Source organism: Ziziphus jujuba, chromosome 3 (genome assembly GCF_031755915.1).
Source record: "Ziziphus jujuba cultivar Dongzao chromosome 3, ASM3175591v1".
NCBI classification, from domain to species: Eukaryota; Viridiplantae; Streptophyta; class Magnoliopsida; order Rosales; family Rhamnaceae; genus Ziziphus; species Ziziphus jujuba.
In genome coordinates this window covers 14,660,428-14,682,951 of record NC_083381.1, presented here as the reverse complement: position 1 = coordinate 14,682,951, position 22,524 = coordinate 14,660,428, and the positions used below count along the sequence as shown (strand labels likewise).

Sequence of the window (22,524 nt, the reverse complement as noted above, 5' to 3'; positions counted from 1 at the left end):
ATCCCTCAACCTTGTCCATACGAATGAAATCGATGCTAATCCATTTGCTAAATTGGATATTGCGGTAATCAAGTTTAAATCACTGTTTTTGAAAATTTAGAATCTAAATTACAAAATTTTAACGTCACATATAAAATAGTTATTTATAATAAAATAGAAAATAAGAATTAAAAAAAGGAAAAATAAATATATATTCCTATTAGTTATTATTTTGAATTAGGTCCAACGATTAATTTTTATAAAGACATTTTTTTTATAAAAATATAAAATTTGATAAAAATTAACTAAATATGTATTTATTAATTAAAATAATTAATTTTGATTTGAATATATCTTAAACATGATAAAAATATTTATTTTTCAAAAGAAGGAATAATAATTCTACTTTATTGAAAAGAGTAGATATTTTTTAAAATTAAAGATCTATTTTTATGAAATTGATATTGTTGAAATTTACATATACGAAAATAAAGTATTAGTCAATTTTATAAAATAAATATTATATTTTTATTAATATTCTGCATATCACACGTGCTTTATAAGATTAAGTATAAAATGCAATTAAGGGAAAATAAAAGAAAAAGGTGGGCTAAATTTTGTGCACTCTGGATCCGACCCAAGCCCAAAACAAGTTTTTGGGTTGGGGTGGTTCATCATTTTTTTGAAAAAGTAGAACAAAAAGCAATTTCGAAGGGCGGGAAAGGGATATTCACAGAGAGACTGAGAGCGAGAGAGAGAGAGAGAGAAGAGTGGTAGCAAAATGGAAGAAAGCGAAGTGGAAAATGCGATGGAAATCGTTAATACTTCTTCAGAGACCCTAGACCTTCAAGCAATTCACAGGTCTCTCTCTCTCAATATATATATATATATATATATATTTCTAAATTATTCAGTTTTTCTTTTTTTTTTTTTTTTTTTTATAAATAGTGAGTGTTGCTAAAAAGTTTGGGTTTTGTTGAGCAAAAGGCGAGTGGGAGAGCTGGAAGATATGGAAAGGAATTGTAAGGAAGATGTTTGCGAATTATGCCCTTCGGACGCTGAGAAATTACTCACAGATTGTATTCTCCATTTCCAGGTTTTTTTTTTTTTTTTTTTTTTTTTTTTTTTTTTTATAAATAATTTTAAAACTATGCCCTATTTTATTCACTACTATTAGTATTAATTGAGTATATATTTATATGGGGAATATAAATGGATGGAGAAATGGGATTTATTTGCAGAATAGAGTTCAGGAATTAGTCTCGGAGTGCTCGGATGTTGATTTCTCTTCGGATAGCGACTTGGGTTAGTCAGTTTTTTGCTCTTTAATGAAAAATCTTTTCGTATTATTATTATTATTTAAAAATTGGGTTTGTTTTGATGATTCAGATTCAGATTTATTTATTTTCCATTTTTTTTTAAATGTTAGAAATGCAGTACTAGAAATATGCAAAATTGTTGGAAAGTTAATTGAAAATGAGGGTCAAAATTTATGAATATGCACTGCAAAACCTTCTTCTTTTTTTTTTTTTTTTTTTTTTTTTTTTTCAGAAAAATAGGATATTACAGAAAAGATACTGAAAGATAATCGTTTCAATTTTGTGTTTTTGTAGTACAGTTCGTTTCTCAACCATTTCAAGGGTGCTATGTGGTTTTGATATGTTATTAAACCATAAAACGCAAAATGTTTTCGTTAACCTTTGAATTCCAAGAAGGTTTTCATGAAGTGGAGTACGATATAGATGATATGATAGCTAAGCTTCTTGGGAGGAGTCTGGAAAATGTAAAAGATATAGAAGTTATGTTTAGACAAAATTTACTTTCTTATGACATTTTGCTCCATTTTTTTTTTTCCCCATAAAAAGAATCAGTCTAATAAGTTGTCTGCCTGCCTTAAGCTTTTGATATTTAATTGGGTCAAGTTTTGTTGTAGATGCATGCCTTCAACGCTTGAGTGAGGAGCTCAATTCTGTGGAGGCTGAAAGCGCCAACATGTCCAATGAAATCGAAGTTCTTACAAGAGCATATGTTGAAGGTGAGATTTTATTCTCAGTGTTGATATACGTGCATCAGTGTGAATACACATTTATGTTTGCCAATCAGCTCATTTATGTTGTAATTGTAGATTTTAATCGACTGGGGGTTGATCTTGAAGGACTGAAATGTTCCTTGGACTTTACTGCATCGCAGGTACGTTTAGATTCTTGGGTAGTGAGAAAACTCATTTTCAAATTGGGTGGTACATTTTTTAAGTTTGATTTCTGCTTATATTGATTGTTTTAGTTTATGACTTTCATTGTTTAGTAATTATACAGGAATTCACCTCTTTATTCTCTGTTTCACTACCTCATTTTGTATTTTACATATCTAAGGTTATCAAGGAAATCCTATGTCATGTCTTTACAGCAACATATTTGTGTATCATTTTGTAGGATCTGGAGAAAAGAAAAGTGGATGCAATTAATGATTGTCCCACAAATGGTGAAGGTCAATTGGATGTGATGAATGTCTACGGAGACCAAGCATTGCAGGTATTTTTGAAAGCTCATATGATCAAACATTATTTGTTTTTAGGATGCTGTTTTAGTTAACAATTGACAATTCAGATGCAGGGAGGGATTTACTTGAGATGGCTTCATATGCCCATGGAACTTTGATCTAAATAGCTTGTCTAGTGTTTTGTTGTGTTCCACTTGGACATGTTTTAGAGTTATGGTAACATAATTTGTACGAAGTGCTAATGCTAGTCTGCTTCAAATTAATGCAACGTATATTTACTGTACTCAACTAATTATCTGATGATTCCGTTTGAAGTTTCTTTACTTAGGATATTCCCCTTATAATGTGATTAACCATTTTATGATATTGGCAGTGTACCATGCAGCAACTGGAGCTTGAAAATGAGATTGAGAACAAAAAAATAATCTTGAAGACTTTGGAAGATCTAGATCATATATGTAAATGGTAATTCCATTTTCTTTTTCTTTTTCCTGGTGTGTGCTTTATGTTATGCAACTGTGCTTTATAATTCATTTGTTATTGCAGGTCTGATGCTATAGAGCAAATAGAAGATATATTTACAGGTCTAAAGGTCATTGCATTGGATGAAAACTGTATTAGGTTATCATTGCAGACATACCTTCCAAAGTTACAAGGCTTTATATCCCAACAAAAAGTTGAAGGTGTCAATGAGCCATATGAATTAAATCATGAGTTGCTAATTGAAGTTCTAGAGGGGAGTATGGATATGAAGAATGTTGAGGTATTAGCAATGAGGTTCCTTCCTATTTCTTTATCTTAATGTATCTTTGTCAAAAATAATTATTAGCCAATAATTTGGTGGTACTTTAACATTAAATCTTAGCCATTCCAACAAGAAGATAATTTGCTACTTGCAAGCTCAAAATTATGTCCTACAAAATTCTATGAAAAATCCAACGTTCTTAATGTTAGACCAACTGAGCATTAAAAAGTTAAACAGTGTTGACAACTTTTTTTTGACGTAAGAGCTAAAATACAAAATTACAATTGTTAACAACTTTCAGACTCAAACTAGAGTAGGCACGCTTATTTAGATTAGAGCTAAAACATAAAGTTACAATCTTGCCTCTTCTTAAATGTTGATGCAAAATAGTTCTTAACGACTTTTGTTTTTCATTTATTATTTATTTTTGTTCTTTTAGGTATTATCTGGATGGGTATTAATGCCATTTGTAATGAATTACAGATATTTCCAAATGATGTATGTATTGATGACATTCTTGATGCTGCAAAACATTTCAGGTTTGTTATCCATTACCTACAATTTTTAATTATAGGTTGTACCATTGAGTTTTGTGTTTCATTGTTGCTGAATTATGTCTGAACCATAATCTGTAAAAAAGACCATAAAACTGTCACACTTCTGTTATTTTTTTGGCTTAAGTCTCACACTTCTGAATTTTTTTTTTCAGTTTATGAATTATAGTCAATGATTTATAGGCAAAATGCATAGGACCTCCAATAATTTGCATTCTTTTTCAAGTAGATCAAGGCGAAAGTGTCCTAATGACTATTTGATAGTGACACAAGTGGGCACCATTGTTGGGTCCTAAGTTTTCTGACCTGAAAATATTTTTATACAGTTCGTATTCTACAAAGCATAGGAGATAACTTGTACTTAGGATAAGTACACTTGAAAATGTGCCAATAACAATGTGTTGAATTAGCTAGGAGCTAAGGTCTTCCTTGAACTGAATTACAAAGCATTTGAATCAGCAACTTCTGTAACGCTGAAATGAGGCATAAGATATAGCTAAGGAGATAAGGCAAGAACAAATATGTAAATCTGTCCTCCAATTGCATGAACTGAAATCTAAATTTGTTGGTCTTTCACCAACACTAGTCCTGTTTTCTTCTTTTTGAAAAAAGTTCTTGAAAGTATTGGTTAGTGGTTGCTGGCTTTTCTTTCTTGCAATACTTGCTTTGTTTTCCTTTATCTGTCCAGCTATGGCTGTACATGGAAGTGCAGGGTATTCATATTTTCACTTTTGAAAGTGAGAAAAGAAGATGATTTTGTTTAATTTATTTATTTTGATGATTTTGTTTAATTTATTTATTTTGGACTCTTTCATGAAACATGAACTTTTACTCTAAAACAAAACCAATTGCTATATTTTGTAATTAGATATTTGGAACCCATTTCTGCAGTAAGTCTTCATTGCAGTGGTTTGTGACAAAAGTTCAAGATAGAATTATTCTATGCACAATGAGGCGACTTTTGGTGAAGAGTGCAAATAAATCAAGGTAAAACATTTACCGTCATAATTCAGGTCCATTTACTTCCTGAGTTTCTCAAATGATGTTATATTTATATTCCTGTAATATTGGTATTTGTTAAGTTTGCATCTATTCTAATTTTAAAACGTAGTTAATTAGAAATTGACTCAACTACGTTTTTGTAGTCAACATGACAAACTTAAAACGTTTAACACGTGCCTTGTTGGCACATCCACTAACTGAATGGGCTTTATATGTGCAGAAAAATATGTTACCAATTTACTGGAATGAGATCACTAGGATTTGAACATAGACCATAATGGCAACTCAGGCTTTGATCCACGTAATCATTTTCCAAAATCTTTAGCTAATAGAAAGTGGACCAGCTCTATATATCAAGTCAACATAGCACACACTTAGCAATATCATTTAGAGAAATGTTCACTAGAACAGTTTGCATGCAGACACTCCTTGGAGTACTTGGACAGAGATGAGATGATAGTAGCTCATATGGCTGGAGGAATTGACGCTTACATAAAGGTCTCTCAAGGTTGGCCAGTATCAAGTTTTCCATTGAATCTAACATCTCTTAAGAGCTCAGATCAGCATTCTAAGGGAGTTTCTTTAAGTTTCCTATGCAAAGTTAAGGTAAGGTTTTACTTTTGTTTATTTTTATTTTCTATTCTTGTGTTGCCCTTGAAGCAGGTTTGCTTTCCCATGTTACATTCATCTATTTCACGTCTGATTGTTTTTTGCTTACATTTTTTTTTTTTCTGGATTAATTTTTTGTTTGATTAGGAAGGGGCAAATTCCTTGGCATTACACATTCGGCAGAATCTGTCAAGCTTTGTGGATGCTGTTGAAAAAATACTAGTCGACCAGATGAGCTCAGAACTGAATTCTGATAGTAATACCATTCAGTGATGTTAAATACCTTTCAGGTTTAGTGTAGTCTTTAATTTGAGTGCTGTCACTAGCTAAAAGTGTTTAGCATTTTCTGCAACGGTAGACTAAATTCTTATGAGATGTCTCAAGATTGGAATGAATCTGGTCCGATCTCTTGTGGCAATAAAAATCAGTCACTTCAAACATTTCGTCTTTTTTGGCATTTAAAAGCCCCAACTTCGAACTGAATAAGGATAGAAAGTCCACTTATTACCGACCAAAAAATAATGATAAAAAAATGGAAAGTCCACTCTTCTGTGCTTGTGAAATAATGGAAAAAAAGATAAGGTAAGGTAAATAGTATCAATTGATTAGTCAAAAAATACAATTTAATAAAGTATATAGATGAAATATATTATATATGAAATGTTGTAGTTCTATTTTTAAGTTCTTATTTCGATAACTTTTAGGTTCTAAAATACAATTTAATAAAGTATATAGATGAAATATATTATATATGAAATGTTGTAGTTCTATTTTTAAGTTTTTATTATAAACAATATCTATATATTGTTTAGATGATATATATTGAACATCATAATATTGTTCTGCTGGAACCTACCAAACTTTCAAACAATGTTTGATATTATAAAACTTAACAATTTGTCTTCTATAAAAACAAAAATTTATGCAAAATCAAGTAGAATGAGAAAAAATGGTCACCTAAAAAGAATATCCCTGTATATAATTGTTGGATATATTAGAATGTTGTATTTAAAACATAAAGTTTCTTAATTGTAATAAAATTGTGAAATCAAAATTTGAAAGTTCCATATTAACTTCAATTAATTGTTTATGTCAACAATTATATTATAATTTTTTTGTTAATATCTTTAATGAATGTCTAAATTGGCAGATTAACTGCAAGAATAAAATAGTTATTCCATTAGAATAAATCATTTCAAATTTTATTACTAGATTATAAATTTTGTTGAAAAACTTTTTATAAAATTAAAATAACAAAGAAATATAAATTAAAAGAAAATGATTTTTTGAGTGTTTTGTTGAATTAAAATATCATGATTTTTAACAAGTTCAATATAGATATAAAAGGAAAATTAAGAATCAAATTAATACTTATATATTAATAAAAACTTATAGTAGTATAACAGTTTCTAATATAAAGGAAGATTTGGTATAATTTTAACCATTAAAATTATTATGTCAAAACGGCATAAAATGGTGAATCCAAATTGATATCCTTTTATAAAAATGTAAATAACTAAAATTTTCAACGAGCATAAGCTATTTTCTTTTTTATCAATTATATAAAAAAATTTCAAAATTATTTTAAATATTGCCACTGGGACTTGACTCTAGCACTGCTTTCTAACAGCAGCATGTCTACAGATTTCACCATAAGAACTTGTCCGAAATTATAGTAATCTATTTTTATTCAAACGTTAAATTAAAAGTAAAAATTCGATCCAATATATTTTAAAAAACGTATCAAAAACTCTGAAAAAAATTTCAAAATTAGAAATTTGAATGTATCATTTTTAACAACAATCCTTATGGATATTTGTAGATATATTCCTGTGCAGAGATAAAGGGCACCTAAGCATTTCCATAATGTTGTCACTGATCAAGCGAAATGTAGTATGAGTCTAAATGCGGTATGAGTAATTATGAAAATGTTTATATATTTTTAAGAAAATTATTCTACAAAATTTTCATTAAAATCTCTAGATTGTATTATATAATAGTATATTCATAATTTTTAGTAAGAATAAAAATGCTCCACGGGACTTTGTTTTTTTGGAATTGAGTTATTGCTAATTTTCACTAAATAAAATTACTATGATTAAATTACATTAAAACATCTTTGTTAAGAGACTTTTAGGAATCACTCCTAATCATACTTTTATTAACAAAATGCATTAATGGCTAGAAAAAAAATTATTGACAATTTCTTTTAGTATTGGATTCTTTGTAGCCATATATTGGTGTAGAATTACTAATAAGTTGCCTAACGTATCTCATAGTTGTCTACGTACAAATACGATTGATAAAATCATATATGACAATATGAATTTATAATATTTATTTTTATTTTTTAATACATAAAATTTCCCTTTAATAACAAACTATTAAATTAGTATATATATTACACTCGATTTTTCTTTTGAAAGATAATGAAAATTTTGTGTATTTCTTTTTCTACCCTTATTTAACCTTATTTAGTATTAGTATTGTGTCATATTACTGAGTCTATATTGGACAATGATAATGTGACACTGACACCCTGGTTTTATTTTTTCATTTTTTTTTTGTTTATTTATTTATTTTTATTTTTTACATTTTTCCAAGCAACGTTTAAGTTTGTTATTTTTGTTACATATGATCTTGACCATGCTAAATCTTTAGAAGAAAGAGAAGCAGAGAAGCAAACAGCAATGTCCACTGTTTTCCCTCAGGATGGTTGTCACTTATGCAGTTCAGGTTCGTCTGCAAGCCATGGCAATCTCTTGTTTCCGACACTGCATTTGCAAATTGATGCATCTCCATTCTACAGAACATGTTCAGCCTGTGACCTCCAATGCATTGAATTTCCATCTTAGCTTTTGTGTAGGAAAATTGATTATATGAAAACAAAGTTTGCTTTGCCATGTAACCCCATCCACCGAAACTTTAATATATGACCGTACATTTTTATTACAAGCACATATTGCTATGCTGTTATTTGAAGTTTGCACCAGCTTTAAGCAGCGAAGTGCAAGGATCCTTCTTTTTGTTTGGTTTTTTTTTTTGGGTGATTCAGAAAACAAAAAAAGGAGTTGACATGATGATTTATCAAAAGCAAAATCTTACAATGATTCTCTCCTCTTGAATGTGAGCACATGGTAGGGTTACTGGTCATCAAGGTAGAAGCAATGATTATCATCACCACACAGCATCTACCTCACTGCCTTTATTCTAATCTTTTCCTTTAATTTCTCAATTAGTGTTAGCATATTCGATTAATCAAATATAAACATGCCACAAAGGAAAATCTATTATTTAGTAGTATATAACATGTTTAACAACATATTTAAGAAAATTGTATAACAAAACCTTGAGCCTAATGGGAAAGGTCACAAATAGGTTTTACAAGAATAGTATTTATTTTATTTTCAATTTCATGTACTTTGACGAATATTGGATTCAGAGTATGGGAATTATCAGAGATAAATGTGGAAAAAAAAATAAAAAATTCTTTTATAATTTGTGATAAGAACAATATGGAATAATATATTGTGTCACACAACTTGCACGTCTTTCTATGACAACATAATCTTCTGCTACAACCACTAATGCTTCAGAAGTAATATTTATTACAGTCTATCCCATACCTACTGGAAAACTTCATAATTTTGCATTTCCCCGTTAGATCAACTAATGAGGTCATAGAAGCCTATTACATATAGTAAATTATTCTTTAGCCTCTGACGACATAATGCTTTTCTAGAATCCACAAAGCAAAAAAAGCTGATGCTCTCAAACATGCAATAATCTTTAAACACGACAATGCAACAATGAACCTTAAAATTTCCAGTCAGGTTTTTGAAATTATATGCAACGATTTGTGAGAGAAATTGATTCTATGACAACAAAGTTAGCCTCTGCATACAATCCACACACCAATAACTTAATATAACTATACATCGTTATTACAAGCACCTAATGTCATGTTCGTGCTGTGGTTTTCTGATTCAGAAAACAAAAGAGGAATACAAATTATGATTCATCAGAAAACAAAACCTTACCATGATTCTCTCCTGTGCGAGAGTGCAACCTCTGATGCTTGAATATTTCCAACGATTTGGAGTAGATCATGATTCTCAACACAAATTCTACCAGTGCTAGCATATTATTCAACATATATGAACGTGCCACCGGGAAAATCTCTTATTTAGGATATAATATGTTTAGCAACATATTTAAGAACAATAACAACAAAGTATAATCGGAAAGTCAGTGCAATAGTTTGATACGAATTAGAGAACTTAGGAAAGATTACTGAATTTTTTTTTTTTTTTCCCACTTTCATGTAGTTTGAAAAATATTGGATTCAGGGTAATGGAATTATCTGAGATAAATGACAAGTTAAAAGTCCTTTTACAATTCGAGATAATAAAAATATGGAACATTATATTGTCTCATACAACTTGAATGACTTTTCTATGACAATATGATCTTCAGCTACAACTACCAATGCTTGAGAAGCCAAAATTTATTATAGTCTAACCTATACCTACTGGAAACTTCAAAATTTAGAATTTCTAAGTAGATCAATTAGAAGGTTATAGAAGCCTATTACGTATAATAAGTTAACATTAGCATATAAAAACAGAATGCTTCTCTATAATCCAATAATCCACAGAAACAAAATAAGCTGATGATCTCAAACATGCAAAATTTTTCACAAGGTTCTTTTAAGGAGATATCCAAAATTTCCTGATGCAACACTAATTAGCAGATACAAATTCATAAGACTAGAAAAGACGAGATGGCAGTGAGGAAATTAATATTACAAAAGTGCACCAAAATCATCTCTAATACTTTTTGTTAGAATGCTTTTCTATATTCCACACAAAAGCTGTCAAACACGCAAAAGTTTTCACAAGGTTCTTTTAAGGAGATATCCAAAATAACCTGATACAACACTAATTGGCAGATACAAATTCATATGACTAGAACACCAAGATGGCAGTAAGGAAATTAATATTACAAGAGTGCACCAAAAATCATCTCTGACGCTTTTTTAAACAATAATGATATTGAAAACCACATGTTCCAGAACAAACTTATTTTCAACAAAAAGAAGATTTTTTCTGGTTCTTCTTCTGCATAAAAGTGAACTTGCACTTCCTTCTCTGTATTTACAACCAATAAAAACAAACTAACCACTACAAATAGTAAGTATTTCTTGCTAAAATAAACATAAAAAGTACATGAAAATAGAAATATAATAACTAATTTTATGACAATAAATGATGTTGGAAGGCCAATCTGCCAATGTAATTGATGGTAGATTGTGAAGCAAACTGTCTTTGACTTAAGTTAAATTCTTCCCTAGAAAGAGTTAGCCGTTTTTCATGCCTTATTGCGCTGTTCCAAGATCTGTACTAAATTGCTCGCCTTTGTCTAAGTAAATTAGGTAAACTTCAATTGATAAATCTTCACCAACATTTTAAATTTGATCTGAACTTGTATTACCAAGAAAAACAACCTTTATTCATATTAAACAACATAGTTACAAAAAAATTGGAAATAGATGAATACCGATCTATTATTAACTAGAATTGCAATTAAACATATTTGTATACATGCATACCTATTTAAAGAAAATACGTTAAGAGTGCATTCAACAATCTGCTGAACTCCAAATTCTCCCCTCCAAAATATTCTTGAACATGCGAGCAGAAAACAATGTCTCAGTAAAAGTCATCATGCATCAACAATGAATTGGTCATCTTGATTTTCTCCTTCAACCCTAGCATCACCATGAACCAAACTGTTCACATGGTGCAAATTCTGCATCATTTGTGAGATGTAATGGTTATTAGCACCGGTATGATCAGAAAGTCCAGCTGGATGAGTAGTCCACTGAGACACAATTCCAAGTAACTGGTTGGTAAGGTTTTGTTGCTCATGGAGGATGCGAGTTTGCATCTGACCCATTTCTTCACGGTGCTGATTCAACATCTCGTCTATCCTCTTCTTCCACTCTAATCTCCTCCTGTTCATTCTTTCCTCCCATTCCCTTTCACGAATCAACTCCTCTTCTCTTCTTCTTCTTCTTTCCCTCTCTTCGGTCTCCTTGTCCATAACTTCCCACTCTCGAATCCTTTGCAACCTCAACTTTTCCCTAGACTTCCCCTTCTCCTCCCTTTCCTTTTCCCTCTCCTCCCATTTCCTTTCCCATTCTCGCTCACGTTCCAATCTAAGACTCTCCCTTCTTTGCCTTTCCCGTTCTCTTTCCACCTCACGTTGCTCAAGTCGGACCTCCATTTCCCTCAACTTAGAGAGCTGGTTACCAAGAAACCCCCATGCCTTCTTCCCCATTCCCTTCAACACCTTCTTCTTCTTTTTCTTCTTCAGACTAGACCCATTTGGCTCAACTTCTTCATAAACAAAGCCATCATCTCCATCCTCCCTCACCCGACCATTACCATTATAAGTCTCCTCAGCCTCCTCCCCATCATACTCAAAACCCAAGCCGATTACCCCATTCTCGACTCCATCAATCCCCACTCCGAAATCCCCATCACCCGAATGACCCATTTGCTCAAACTCCACAAGCTCAATTCCCCTACTGCCACCCACAAAACCCCCACCATTCTCACCATCCCCATTCACAACTGCCGTCAAATCATTGCCATTATTATTCACCATCCCAACATCCCCAAAAACCTCCTTGTACCTCAAGAAATTTGACCAATGGCTAAGTCCCTCCATCCAATCAAATTCCTCAACGCTACACTCCCCACCACTACCACTACCACCACCACCACCTCCAGAGTTACATTCAGGCTGTTTCTTAATCTTCTGCTTGACAAGTAAATACTGATGCCTCATGTTCTGAACCTTAGTGGAAACATCCTTCCAAGACCATTGCCATGGATAGGCAATAGGATCTTGAGCATGGTGCACAGAGTTCACATAAGAAGCAATGGGTTTGAACTTCTTCTCACGGGTTTTCATTTTCAAAAGGGTCCCATCGGAAACCATCTCTCCATACTTGTCGATCAGGGTTTTCTCTTCCACCTCCGTCCATTTCTTTCTTCTTGGCGGCATCATTGGGCCAAAAAAAAGAAATATATATATATATATATACCAACTTTCCTAAGAAAATAACCTCAATCTTAACCCCAAAACCAGATTGTGTGGCATCGAACGGAATTCAAGCCTAACCCAAATCACCAACAGCCTAAAGCAGCTTAAATTTGATAGACCCAGATCAAGAAAACATCAGAATCGAGCATAAAAGCGCTTAAGATAGTCAGTACTCACCTTAAGCTGGAGTGTTCGAAGCTCTGGAGTTCGACTTTCTTGGGCAAATGTAAGAAAGCGACGGTCTTTTTGTGGGTGAGCAGTGAAATTTCCAGAGCAGTTGAGAGTTAGAAACTCAACAGTTTGTCTTTTTATTTTTTATTTTTTATTTTTGGGTTCAATTTTTGAGAGGCGGAGTAAATTTTGGAGCAGAGAGAATTTTGTGCGGAATCTGAGGGAGAAAATATAGGCAAGAGACGACAATCCAATTAACGTAGTTGTCAGCTCAGCTTGTCTGAATATGAGTTTGTGGGTTGTAATGTAATTTTACATGGGCTTACTTCGTGGCTTACACCCACCAAAAAATAGGGTTTAATTTCTATTTTGTTTTAATTTGAAAGTAATTTATTTTTGGACATGTAAAAGTAAATTGAATATTAATGTTTGGATAAATGTAGTTATTAAAATGAAAAAAAAAAATCAAGAGTATAAATAAAACATTTTTTTAAAATGAAAATAAAGAAACATTTTTTTGTATTATATAATATATATTAAAATGGTTTATTGTTTAATATTGGGTGAAAGGTTCCATCTAATAATCCTTTTTTTTTTTTTCCTTGTTTTTTTGGGGTACAGCGTTTATGGAATTTGTTTGTAATGACCCTTTTTTTTGGTAATTATCAATGAGAGTTCAATAATTTGGCCCCCAGTTTTGTTTAGCACAGTTATTTGAGAGATCAATTAGGTTAATTGTCGCTAGGTAAAAATTTAAGGGATGTTTATGTGTAGTTTGTTCAATAAACTATATTTAAAAATACAGAAACATAAATGTAATGGATTTGGTAATAATGTTTTTCATTGAATTTTTTTTTTTTTTTTAATTTTGTCAAATTTCAATAGAGTTCACAAATAAATGAATTAACTATACATTTACAAAAAAGTTAGTTCACATTTGAAATGAAGAAAAGCAGAAGTTCAAATTTCAAACACTGAATTGGCATGCTCATAGACAGCGCTCAAGTCCACTTCAATATAGCCTCACAATTTGCCTAGTCTGCACTGTCATTGCATTTTGCTCAGGCAAGAACCTTTTTTTTTTTTAATCTTTTTTTAACCATTACAGTACGAGGATTCAAACTTATTGTTCGAGAAATTGGTGGCTTTGCTACTTGATTGTGGTAAATACGATGCACTACATATATGTTATGTTCACTTGTATTTTTATTTTTATTTTTATTTTTCTTCCTTTTGACAGAATCTCACCCAAAAAGCCACAATCTTTCACTGATGGTGTTCATTTCACAAAAGAATCAGTTCAAGAATAAAAGTCCTGAAAAAAGAAAAAAGAAAGACAAACTGTATCCTGGAATCACTAAAGATAACTGAACAATCTTGAATCTTCATTTTTATGAACCTAAATATTTTTCCTCTTATACCAGGCTGGTTCAGTTTTTCTTTTTCAATCCTAACCGTTTTACAACCTTGTCCATCTCCTCTAATTCTACCTTTTTTTGTAGCATAAGTACAAGATAGCACTTTTTAGTATCTAAGGCTATCAGGGATTAGAAGGTTCATTTTGGTGGTTTGGACTTTCACAAACTGGAGGTTCTGTAACTTCTGTTGTTGATGCACTATTTCCCATGTCCTTGGTTTTGTGAAGAAGAAAGGTACCTGCTAGAATTGTGACGAAACCACACAACTCCGTCGCAATCTGCGATCCATTTTGCAAATCCCAGTCCTGAAGTTGTAAAGGAGAAAGGGGGCAGAAAATCAGAACACAAAAACCATAAGGATATAGTTAACTTGCATACTGAATTTCAAGAAATTCTTTGGACATAAAATCACAAGAGACAAGCAAGATGTGTTACAAATGTTATACGAGAATAAGCAGACCGGGATTTAACTCAAAGTTCAAGCCAGGAAAAAACATTTTATGAAAAATTTTACTGTCTTCTGAAACCGTGGTTTTATCCAAAATCAGGACTTGATACATGTGAAGCATGGTTGGTGTTTGCCAACAGGGTTACAAATATATGCATAAAAAATGCAGTTCGTATCAGAGATATTAAGAGCACGGTTGATTCATATGAATAATAACCACCTCCCTTTTAATTTTTCCCTCTGTTTCCTTGTTTAGATATTGACAAACTTCCCGTTTCTTATTCAACTATAGTGCCTTGAATCACATTATGAAACCATTTGCTTACCACAAGCTACATAATATTTTGTAATGATTCCTAACAATTACAAAGAACGATCTCCATTTCATTTCAGCTGTAAAAGAGCAAAAGAGCTCCATTTCACCGATGATGATATTAAGACCATTTGCTTACCACAAGCTACATAAAATTTCGTAATGATTCCTAACAACTACAAAGAATGATCTCCATTTCATTTTAGCTGAAAAAGAGCAAAACAGTTCAAACAATTAGAGAAGGATAGAGACCGAATCACCTTAAACATGATCATGCTTGCAAGAATGGTAAATGTTGTAAACATAACATAGTACACTGGAGATATAACGGCCGTGTTAAAGGTGTCCAAAGCCTGCAAGGATGTATCCACATTCCAGCAAGATTGATCATTGATAATCCCCATATATTATGAAAAAGAGAATAGAAAATCAGTGAATTTCACATCATTGATCCTGATCTTATACAGCAATGTCAGAATTATACCTCAAAGAGAAGTGTTAAGCATTATACTGATGCTTTCCATACATAATATCAGAATTATACCTCAAAGAGAAGTGTTAAGCATTATACTGATGCTTTCCATACATATTTTACCATAAGTGCAAGGGTATTACTTGAGCATGTTGTTCTAGTTTCTAATTATAATGTTAAGCTACCTATATAAATAGGTCTAACATTATCAAGACAATATAGATTTCAGTCCCTATTACTTTCTGCTCCTATTCTCTTTGTCTGTCTCCTTTCAATATGCCAGTTACTCCAAGTTCCAAAGATTCTTTAACTGTTGGTTCAAAATGTGGCTCAACATATGTGGATCCATAAATCATTCACATATCAAGCTTTTTCTGTTTATTATGCCAAGATCATCTCCGCCTACAACCTGTAGCATCAAGAAGCCACTACAAGAATCAAAAGCCAATGGTCTTCAATCCTTACAAGACACTAACTTAACATTTTTTTTTTTTTTTTTTTTTGGGTGGGTGTGGGTGGGGGGCAGGGTTAGAAATATAAGTTGGAATTAACTTCTTGTCATGACGATGTCCATTGCTTAAATTTCATGACTTATATGTCAAAACTTGAGTAGTATCTAACCCTGTGATCCCATTTCCGCTTACCATTCCTTGATAGTTGGATTCAGAGTAAATCCACAATTTTGTTTTTTTTATTTTTTTCTATTTTTTTTTTAAATGTTAATACTCAAAAGTTCAGATGCGTTTACTAGAGAGAGATGAAACACTTGATGCAGACTTGCATCTATCCCCTTAAAAAATAGGAAATTTCTACAAATTTCATGCATTACAAAACACCAGGAACTGCTAAACTACCAGGGATTCTAATATTATTTGCAAGTATCACAGTGATTATATTTGGCATGCAGAGACAACATCATAATAAACACAAATTCCTTGAATAAAATATACCTTGTTTAGGTAGTTGATCTGCAAAAGGCAACAAAATATCAGAGTAACAGTAAAAATCCATGTTTGGAAGTACTTAAATTGATTCATTCCTTCAAATGACAGCTTTAAAGCAATTCCCACCGCTTTCACACACATAACCTGATGAAATAGGTATAGTATAAGGACTAGTACATAAGAAAGAAAGTAATCATGTTACTCAGTTTCCACAATAGGAAAAAAAAAAAAATGAAGGGAAAGACAAAAAGAGAAAAACAGACCGTAAGAGAGCCCATGAGAGAACAAATTCCAATATAAACCACAAGATGACTTGTCCCATAACGTGGCACAAGCAAAATGAGAACAACAACCAGAAGTACAACTAAACAAGTGTAGACAATGAAACCTGTTAATTGCAAAAATAAGATAGTTAGTGTAACACACACCTAAGTGATTCTCTGATTGCTTTTGCGAGTGTCCAACTAATCACATTGTTATCATCTAGGAGGCGCTTGACTGACTTATTTTTACATCTAATGAAGTTCCTGATAATTCTTTCAGGCATAGCATTTTGTACAAGAATATAATCACATCCAATACTCATAACTTTAAAAGTTAGCAGGTAGCGACCAATAATTCTTGTGCAAAAGATCTAATCTCCAAGATTTTTCAAAAGAGCAAAAATATTATTAAATTTTCTGGAACAATTGTTCTCATGGGCTCATGCAAATATAATTAAAAAAAAGAAGAAGTAGGTTTGAGTTTTGAAAACCTAAACAAAAAATATATCAAATCAAGAGACTAAATTAACACTGATCAAGTACCTGGCGCTGTAGCAAGGGACCATACTTGCTTCACAGATTCTATAGTCCTCTCCTGTGGAGCATGCAAAACTATGCTTACTGAGCCTACCACGCAGAGAACACACCCTAACACGCCAAAGATATGCAATTTTTCTTCCAAAATAAAATGAGCAAGCACTGCACTGCATAATAACACCTACATAAATTTACTTGCATACACACACTGATGCAACAGCCGTTTATATAAATACAAATGCCTGCATTAGCATGCTTACATACAAGCATGCAACTGCACAAGCATAAAGGTATTTGAACATTTGAGGAGAAAGTGTAATTTTATGTCTGCGCAATTGCATAAGTTTCTCTTTCAAATTGAATGTAAAATGTTCCGTACCTGAAGATAATACTTAAAGCTCCCAGAGGAGTCACAAGAATAGCTGGAGCAAAGGTATAAGCAGCAAAATTAGCTATCTCCCCTATGATCACTGTAAAAGAACATATACTCAGCATTAGAACAGGCAGAATATCCCAGAAAATCAACTTTTTGATTCCAAGTAGAATCTTAAACAACTTGTATATCATAAAGGGGAAAAAGTAACAAAAATAAATATTAGCAAATACCAAGCAACAGCATGTGCTTTGTTAAAAAGGCAATGATGATTGAACTTGATAAAACCCTTTACTGAAGTTATGGCACATCTAGTGCCGGTGGAAATAAGTAAATCTAAGAAATAATAAATCCCTTTCCTTCATTCAGCTTTTCACATGCAAGGATTAATATATAAGGAACAAATATTTTAGGACTTTAAAGCCACCACAATATCAGGCCCACTCGCACGACGATATTTTAGCGTGTCTGAGAAGAGGAACAAACTTGGTTATGTTTATTATGTTCTTCTCTCCTACAAAGATTCTGAAGTTTGTTGAACATGCCATTCGTAATTATATCCTTAAATCTAAACAGCTGTCACATTTAAAATCCTCAACCATGTTATTATCAGTTGACTGGATCTTGGCTTTATCTTCTAAGCTTGAGCTTTAAGAAACAATGGTGCTTTAACAAGGAGCAAGAATCCACAAAGATAACATCTTCTGTTGGAGAAATCAAGAATGAAGTGCTCCATCTCTTCTCATCTTGCATATGATCCCAACCTCATAGATAAAGTTTCATCTTTAAAGAATGGTAACATTTTGCAACACCACTTTCACCTTTCTCAAGGGTCTCCAAACACAATACCAGCAATTCTCTGTTACCTATGCTTTTTAGGCTCTAAGTTTTTCAACAAGAGAACTAATGCAAAATGTTTTTCCAATTATTATTTCAAATGAGCATTATAATCCTCCTTAGAGCTCATATTCTTTGCCAACACCTTTCTATAAACTATATTGCCACCATTTGAAACATAATCAACACGGGCAGAGTCTTTTCAAATCAAAATTGCTCAACATAAAAGATATTAAAATAGATTTTTAAAAAAAATAATAGTAAAATACATTTAGAAAGAATAAATGGAATAGTTGAATGAACTTACTAGTCAACATTCCTGCCCACCACATAGGTTCACACAAGTATGAATAACCTCCTGACCCTGCACAAATTAAAGTTATATTACTGGGGTGTATAATTTGGGAAAATCTAAAATAAAAAATTGAAAAAACCCAAAAAAAAAAAAAGAAAAAAAGAAAGAGAAAAAAATAGAGTATAAAACCTGCTCTGGTTCCAGTGGCTCCAGAATTAAGAAGACCTTTCTTCTTGATGATAAAGCTAGTCCCAATAAAAATACTTGAAGATACAGCCAATGAGAATCCACGAATATTATCAACAGACATTCCCATTTGTTACAGAAGGGAATAGAGCAAAAATAGAAAGAAACACTAAAATTTCAAACCTTGCAGAGCCAAGATATACAGATTATATCAAAAACAAAAAAAAACAATATATATATATATAAATATATATATTATCTACAAACATTTTAATTCAAAAAAACAAAAAATCACAAAGCCCAACTCCAAATTATATAATAACGTACATATATGTAAGCGTATATCCAAATAAAGACACAAACTTTCTTGAAACCCAAGTCCTTCACGTGGAAAAGAGGCTCATTTGGTGAAAAATGGTTGATGGGTTTTTCTGGGAAAGTGTGCTTATGCCTCCATGGAAGAAGAATGAAGCTTTCTGTGGGGGAATTGGGAAGAAGAAGAAGAAGAAGAAGAAGAAGAAGAAGAAGAAGAGGGAGAGAGCGAAAGTGAAAGAGAGGAGTAGTAAAGGGCGTTACAAAGAGTATCAGAGAAAACGAATCAGAAAAAACAGTAACCACAATTTAACATGGCTTCCGCATCCCGCGTTCTCCTTTAAATGCCAAACACCGCACTTTTACTTATTTTCACTTTCTGCCCCATCTACTCTTGCATATTTACTATCATTCCCCAACTCTTTCTTTTTCCTTTTTGCTTTTTTTTTTTTTAATTTATTATTTATTAGATTTACTTAAAAAAGAAGGATACTAATTCTTTTATTTTATATCGGTATAGAATTTTAAAAAATATTATTTATTTATTTTTATTAAATAAGAAAAATATTATTTGACATAATTTATTATAATCAATTGGTTGTTCTTTAATATTTTTTTTTTGTTATTTTTAATAATACACCTTTTGCAATTACAATTAATTTTCTTCTTTATCTTATGTTTCAAACTCACGATTTCTTAAATATTGATATGAGTTTCAATATATGTCGCTATTAATTGTTTACTTTTACATATAGGATTTTAGTTTCAAATTTTTATCAAAAATTTATAGTAGCTTTAATTAATTATTGCTGTATTAATATGGGTTGCTATAACATAGACCTTAGTGGTGATTATCATTAATCAATAAAAGTTGTCAATGTAAAAGTAGAAGAAGATATAGATAATATGATTCAATAAAACCACAATAATTTAGAATTTAAACTAAACCTTTTATAGAAGATGAACGGTATTATTTTTTTTTTCAAATTATTATTATTGCCACCAATGGATAAAGGTTATCAATGTAGAATTATTACTATTACACTCAAAAAAAAAAAAAAAAGAAAAGAAAGGAAAACCTTAGATTCTAAAAAAAACTTGGCTGTCGTTTTAAGATAACTTTGCATTTTGCTTGCAAATTAGGGTTAATTCATTTTAAAGGATAACAACTAATATTGCTATACTTTTTCTTTTTCATAAAGGAATATTTTTATACTTTTAAGTACATGATCAAAAATAAATAAATAAAAATTATATAATTTCATAGAATTTTATATTCTACTTGATTACGCTACGCATGTTATAGGCATGAATGTTATTGAATTTATTTAATTTTTAGCAATAGCACGTTTGAATATTTAAAAATAAATGAATTTCAATAGATTGAATGTTTTTCTACCTTTTTATTAGGACATATAGTAAACATGGACTAAAAAAAATCTTAGTTTATTATTATTATTATTATTTTGTCATATATAACACTAATTTTTAATTCTTGAGTGGCTTGGATGGTGAGAGAGAAATGAATTTAACTTTTGACTTGCTTGTGGGTGTCTTGGAAGATGGAAGATTGTCACGCACTCATATTAATATACAAATTAATATAACATTATGTAACTAGCCACTCAAGTAAATTGATTTTCTAGAGAGGCATTACTAAAGATTCAAAAAGGAATTTCCTAACCACCAAATGTGGTACGTTCTAATTGAAAAGTTTCTCTTACAGCTTGTTTACAGGATTTGGAGAAAATGAAGAAAATAATTACCCTCATAACTCCTAAAGTGAATTTCCTTAACTACTACGAAATGTTCCTTCACTAGTTTGATGCCCTTTTGCTCTGGAAACCTCTTTTTTCCAGGCTCCACCAGTTGCCTTTAACAATTTCTTCGGCAATGCCTCCCAAATCTACCGCCAAGCTCCGCCAAGATCACCAGAGCCAATAATGAGACTAGGGATGCCATGCGACAAAGCCGAAAAATCGATGTTTCTGTTTATTTTAGTGGCTAAAGTTGAGATTTAAAATGATATTTAGAGTTACAATAATAAATTTATAGTAAAGATATTTTATTTAAAATATATATATATATCATCGAAATAATACCATCTCATTTAAATATATTTGAATAATTTTCAAATAAATCTTAATTAGGAATAATTGTTTTAAAAAGGTATTGGATTTTCTAAAAATTGATTGATAATTTATTTTTAAAAATGGATGATATGGTTTGTAACATAAGATGTCTTTACTATAAAATTCTTACAGCATCCTTAATATATCAAAATCCATATATATATATATATATATAATCAATTTTATATATGGACATGGTAACTTTTATCAAAATTATATATATATATATATATATAAAATCTAAGACATTAATAAATATCAAGTTTTGGTAAGATGTTATAAGATAAACAAGTTAACTAATGGTATTATTTTGGACTTCACATGTTCTGCTTCAGTTGCAGCTGTTTTGGGATATTTTGCACCACTGACATTCTTCAAATTGTTGTAGATCGTTATTATCCTCCCCTCACGTTCTGTTTCACAGTGTGCAGCAATAAGTACTAGAGCAAGGAAACAGTCTAAGCCTATGCTCATATAGACATAGGTTTTGAAGCATTACATTTTTGCAATTTGTCTTCCAGGTAATATCACACCATTGACACACATACTGTGTTATTATATTTAACTTTGACCCCGGAGTCTCTGTTTATCAGTTCATATATATGGACATTGGAACATTATTAGTAGGAAGCACATAGATGGTGAAAAGAAAATGTGGCTATATTATATTGCTTTTGTTACCTCGTAAATAAAAGGTTTGTGGATTAAATGGTAGAATAAAATAAACATAGCTAAAATTTTAGTTTTTTTTTTTTTATTTGGTTAGATTTTTAAAATTGAACTTATTTATTATTATTCAAATTTTAATTTTTAAAAATAAAAAATTCATATTCCTTTTGAACAGTTTTTTTTTTTTGGAGACATTTTTCTTGCTATTTTTTTTTTCATTTAATGTTTTATTCTATTATTGCTACCAAAATTAAAAAAAAAAAAAACTATTCTATTCCATCACTGGTTTATTTTTAGGAATTATTAATCTTTTTTTTTTTTTTTTAAGAATAAATATTCTATCAACTAAACATAACCTACAAAGTAAAATTTTTGACTTGCATGGTTTACTGTGGCAGTTAAATTGCTGATTGGAAGGGTGAAATTAAAGGCCTTGTATAAAAATTTTGACTTGACCTTGTCATTTAAAAGTAGTGCGAAAGAGAAAAATTGGAAACTGGAGTGCAGCAAAACAAGTCTAGGCCTCAGCATGCTCGGGTGAGCATATATAGCACTAATTTTAGTTCTTTTCTATAAGCAATAACTTCTGCTTTAAATTTTCATTTCAATGAAACATAATATTTTTTTTAAATTTTTATTAATTTTGTAAAAAC

General features: G+C 31.1%; 3 protein-coding genes across 10 annotated transcripts; 1 reads left to right on the top strand and 2 right to left on the bottom strand.

The window, feature by feature from the left end:
* Window positions 1-678: 678 nt before the first annotated feature.
* On the top strand, window positions 679-5,828 carry LOC107422284 (uncharacterized). Of its 5 annotated transcripts, none has more exons than XM_016031711.4 (12): window positions 679-840; window positions 967-1,075; window positions 1,221-1,284; window positions 1,913-2,014; window positions 2,105-2,169; window positions 2,412-2,510; window positions 2,852-2,943; window positions 3,025-3,241; window positions 3,707-3,762; window positions 4,669-4,764; window positions 5,202-5,385; window positions 5,536-5,828. In XM_016031711.4, the coding sequence occupies exons 1-12, from the start codon at window positions 761-763 to the stop codon at window positions 5,659-5,661; spliced, it is 1,290 nt and encodes a 429-aa protein (XP_015887197.2). In that variant the 5' UTR covers window positions 679-760; the 3' UTR covers window positions 5,662-5,828. The 5 variants fall into 5 exon arrangements, with proteins under 5 accessions (XP_015887197.2, XP_048332994.1, XP_048332996.1 ...); XM_048477037.2 differs by having other exon boundaries at window positions 1,202-1,284; XM_048477038.2 differs by having other exon boundaries at window positions 719-840; window positions 928-1,075; window positions 1,202-1,284.
* Window positions 5,829-10,872: 5,044 nt separating this feature from the next.
* On the bottom strand, window positions 10,873-12,905 carry LOC107422306 (uncharacterized). The gene has a single exon (XM_016031740.4). It carries the CDS (start codon window positions 12,463-12,465, stop codon window positions 11,113-11,115), a length of 1,353 nt encoding a protein of 450 aa, XP_015887226.2. The 5' UTR covers window positions 12,466-12,905; the 3' UTR covers window positions 10,873-11,112.
* A 1,018-nt stretch (window positions 12,906-13,923) lies between these two features.
* Window positions 13,924-19,391, bottom strand: LOC107422307 (probable magnesium transporter NIPA1). 4 transcript variants are annotated; one of them, XM_048477629.2, is made up of 9 exons: window positions 19,086-19,391; window positions 18,762-18,941; window positions 18,585-18,641; window positions 17,447-17,537; window positions 17,074-17,234; window positions 16,531-16,655; window positions 16,274-16,411; window positions 15,112-15,204; window positions 13,924-14,395 (listed from the first exon to the last, which is right to left on the bottom strand). In XM_048477629.2, exons 2-9 carry the CDS (start codon window positions 18,886-18,888, stop codon window positions 14,213-14,215), a joined length of 975 nt encoding a protein of 324 aa, XP_048333586.1. In that variant the 5' UTR covers window positions 18,889-18,941; window positions 19,086-19,391; the 3' UTR covers window positions 13,924-14,212. The 4 variants fall into 4 exon arrangements, with proteins under 4 accessions (XP_048333586.1, XP_048333587.1, XP_015887228.2 ...); XM_048477630.2 differs by having other exon boundaries at window positions 18,762-18,927; XM_016031742.4 differs by having other exon boundaries at window positions 18,762-18,835; window positions 19,086-19,390.
* Between the last annotated feature and the right edge of the window lie 3,133 nt (window positions 19,392-22,524).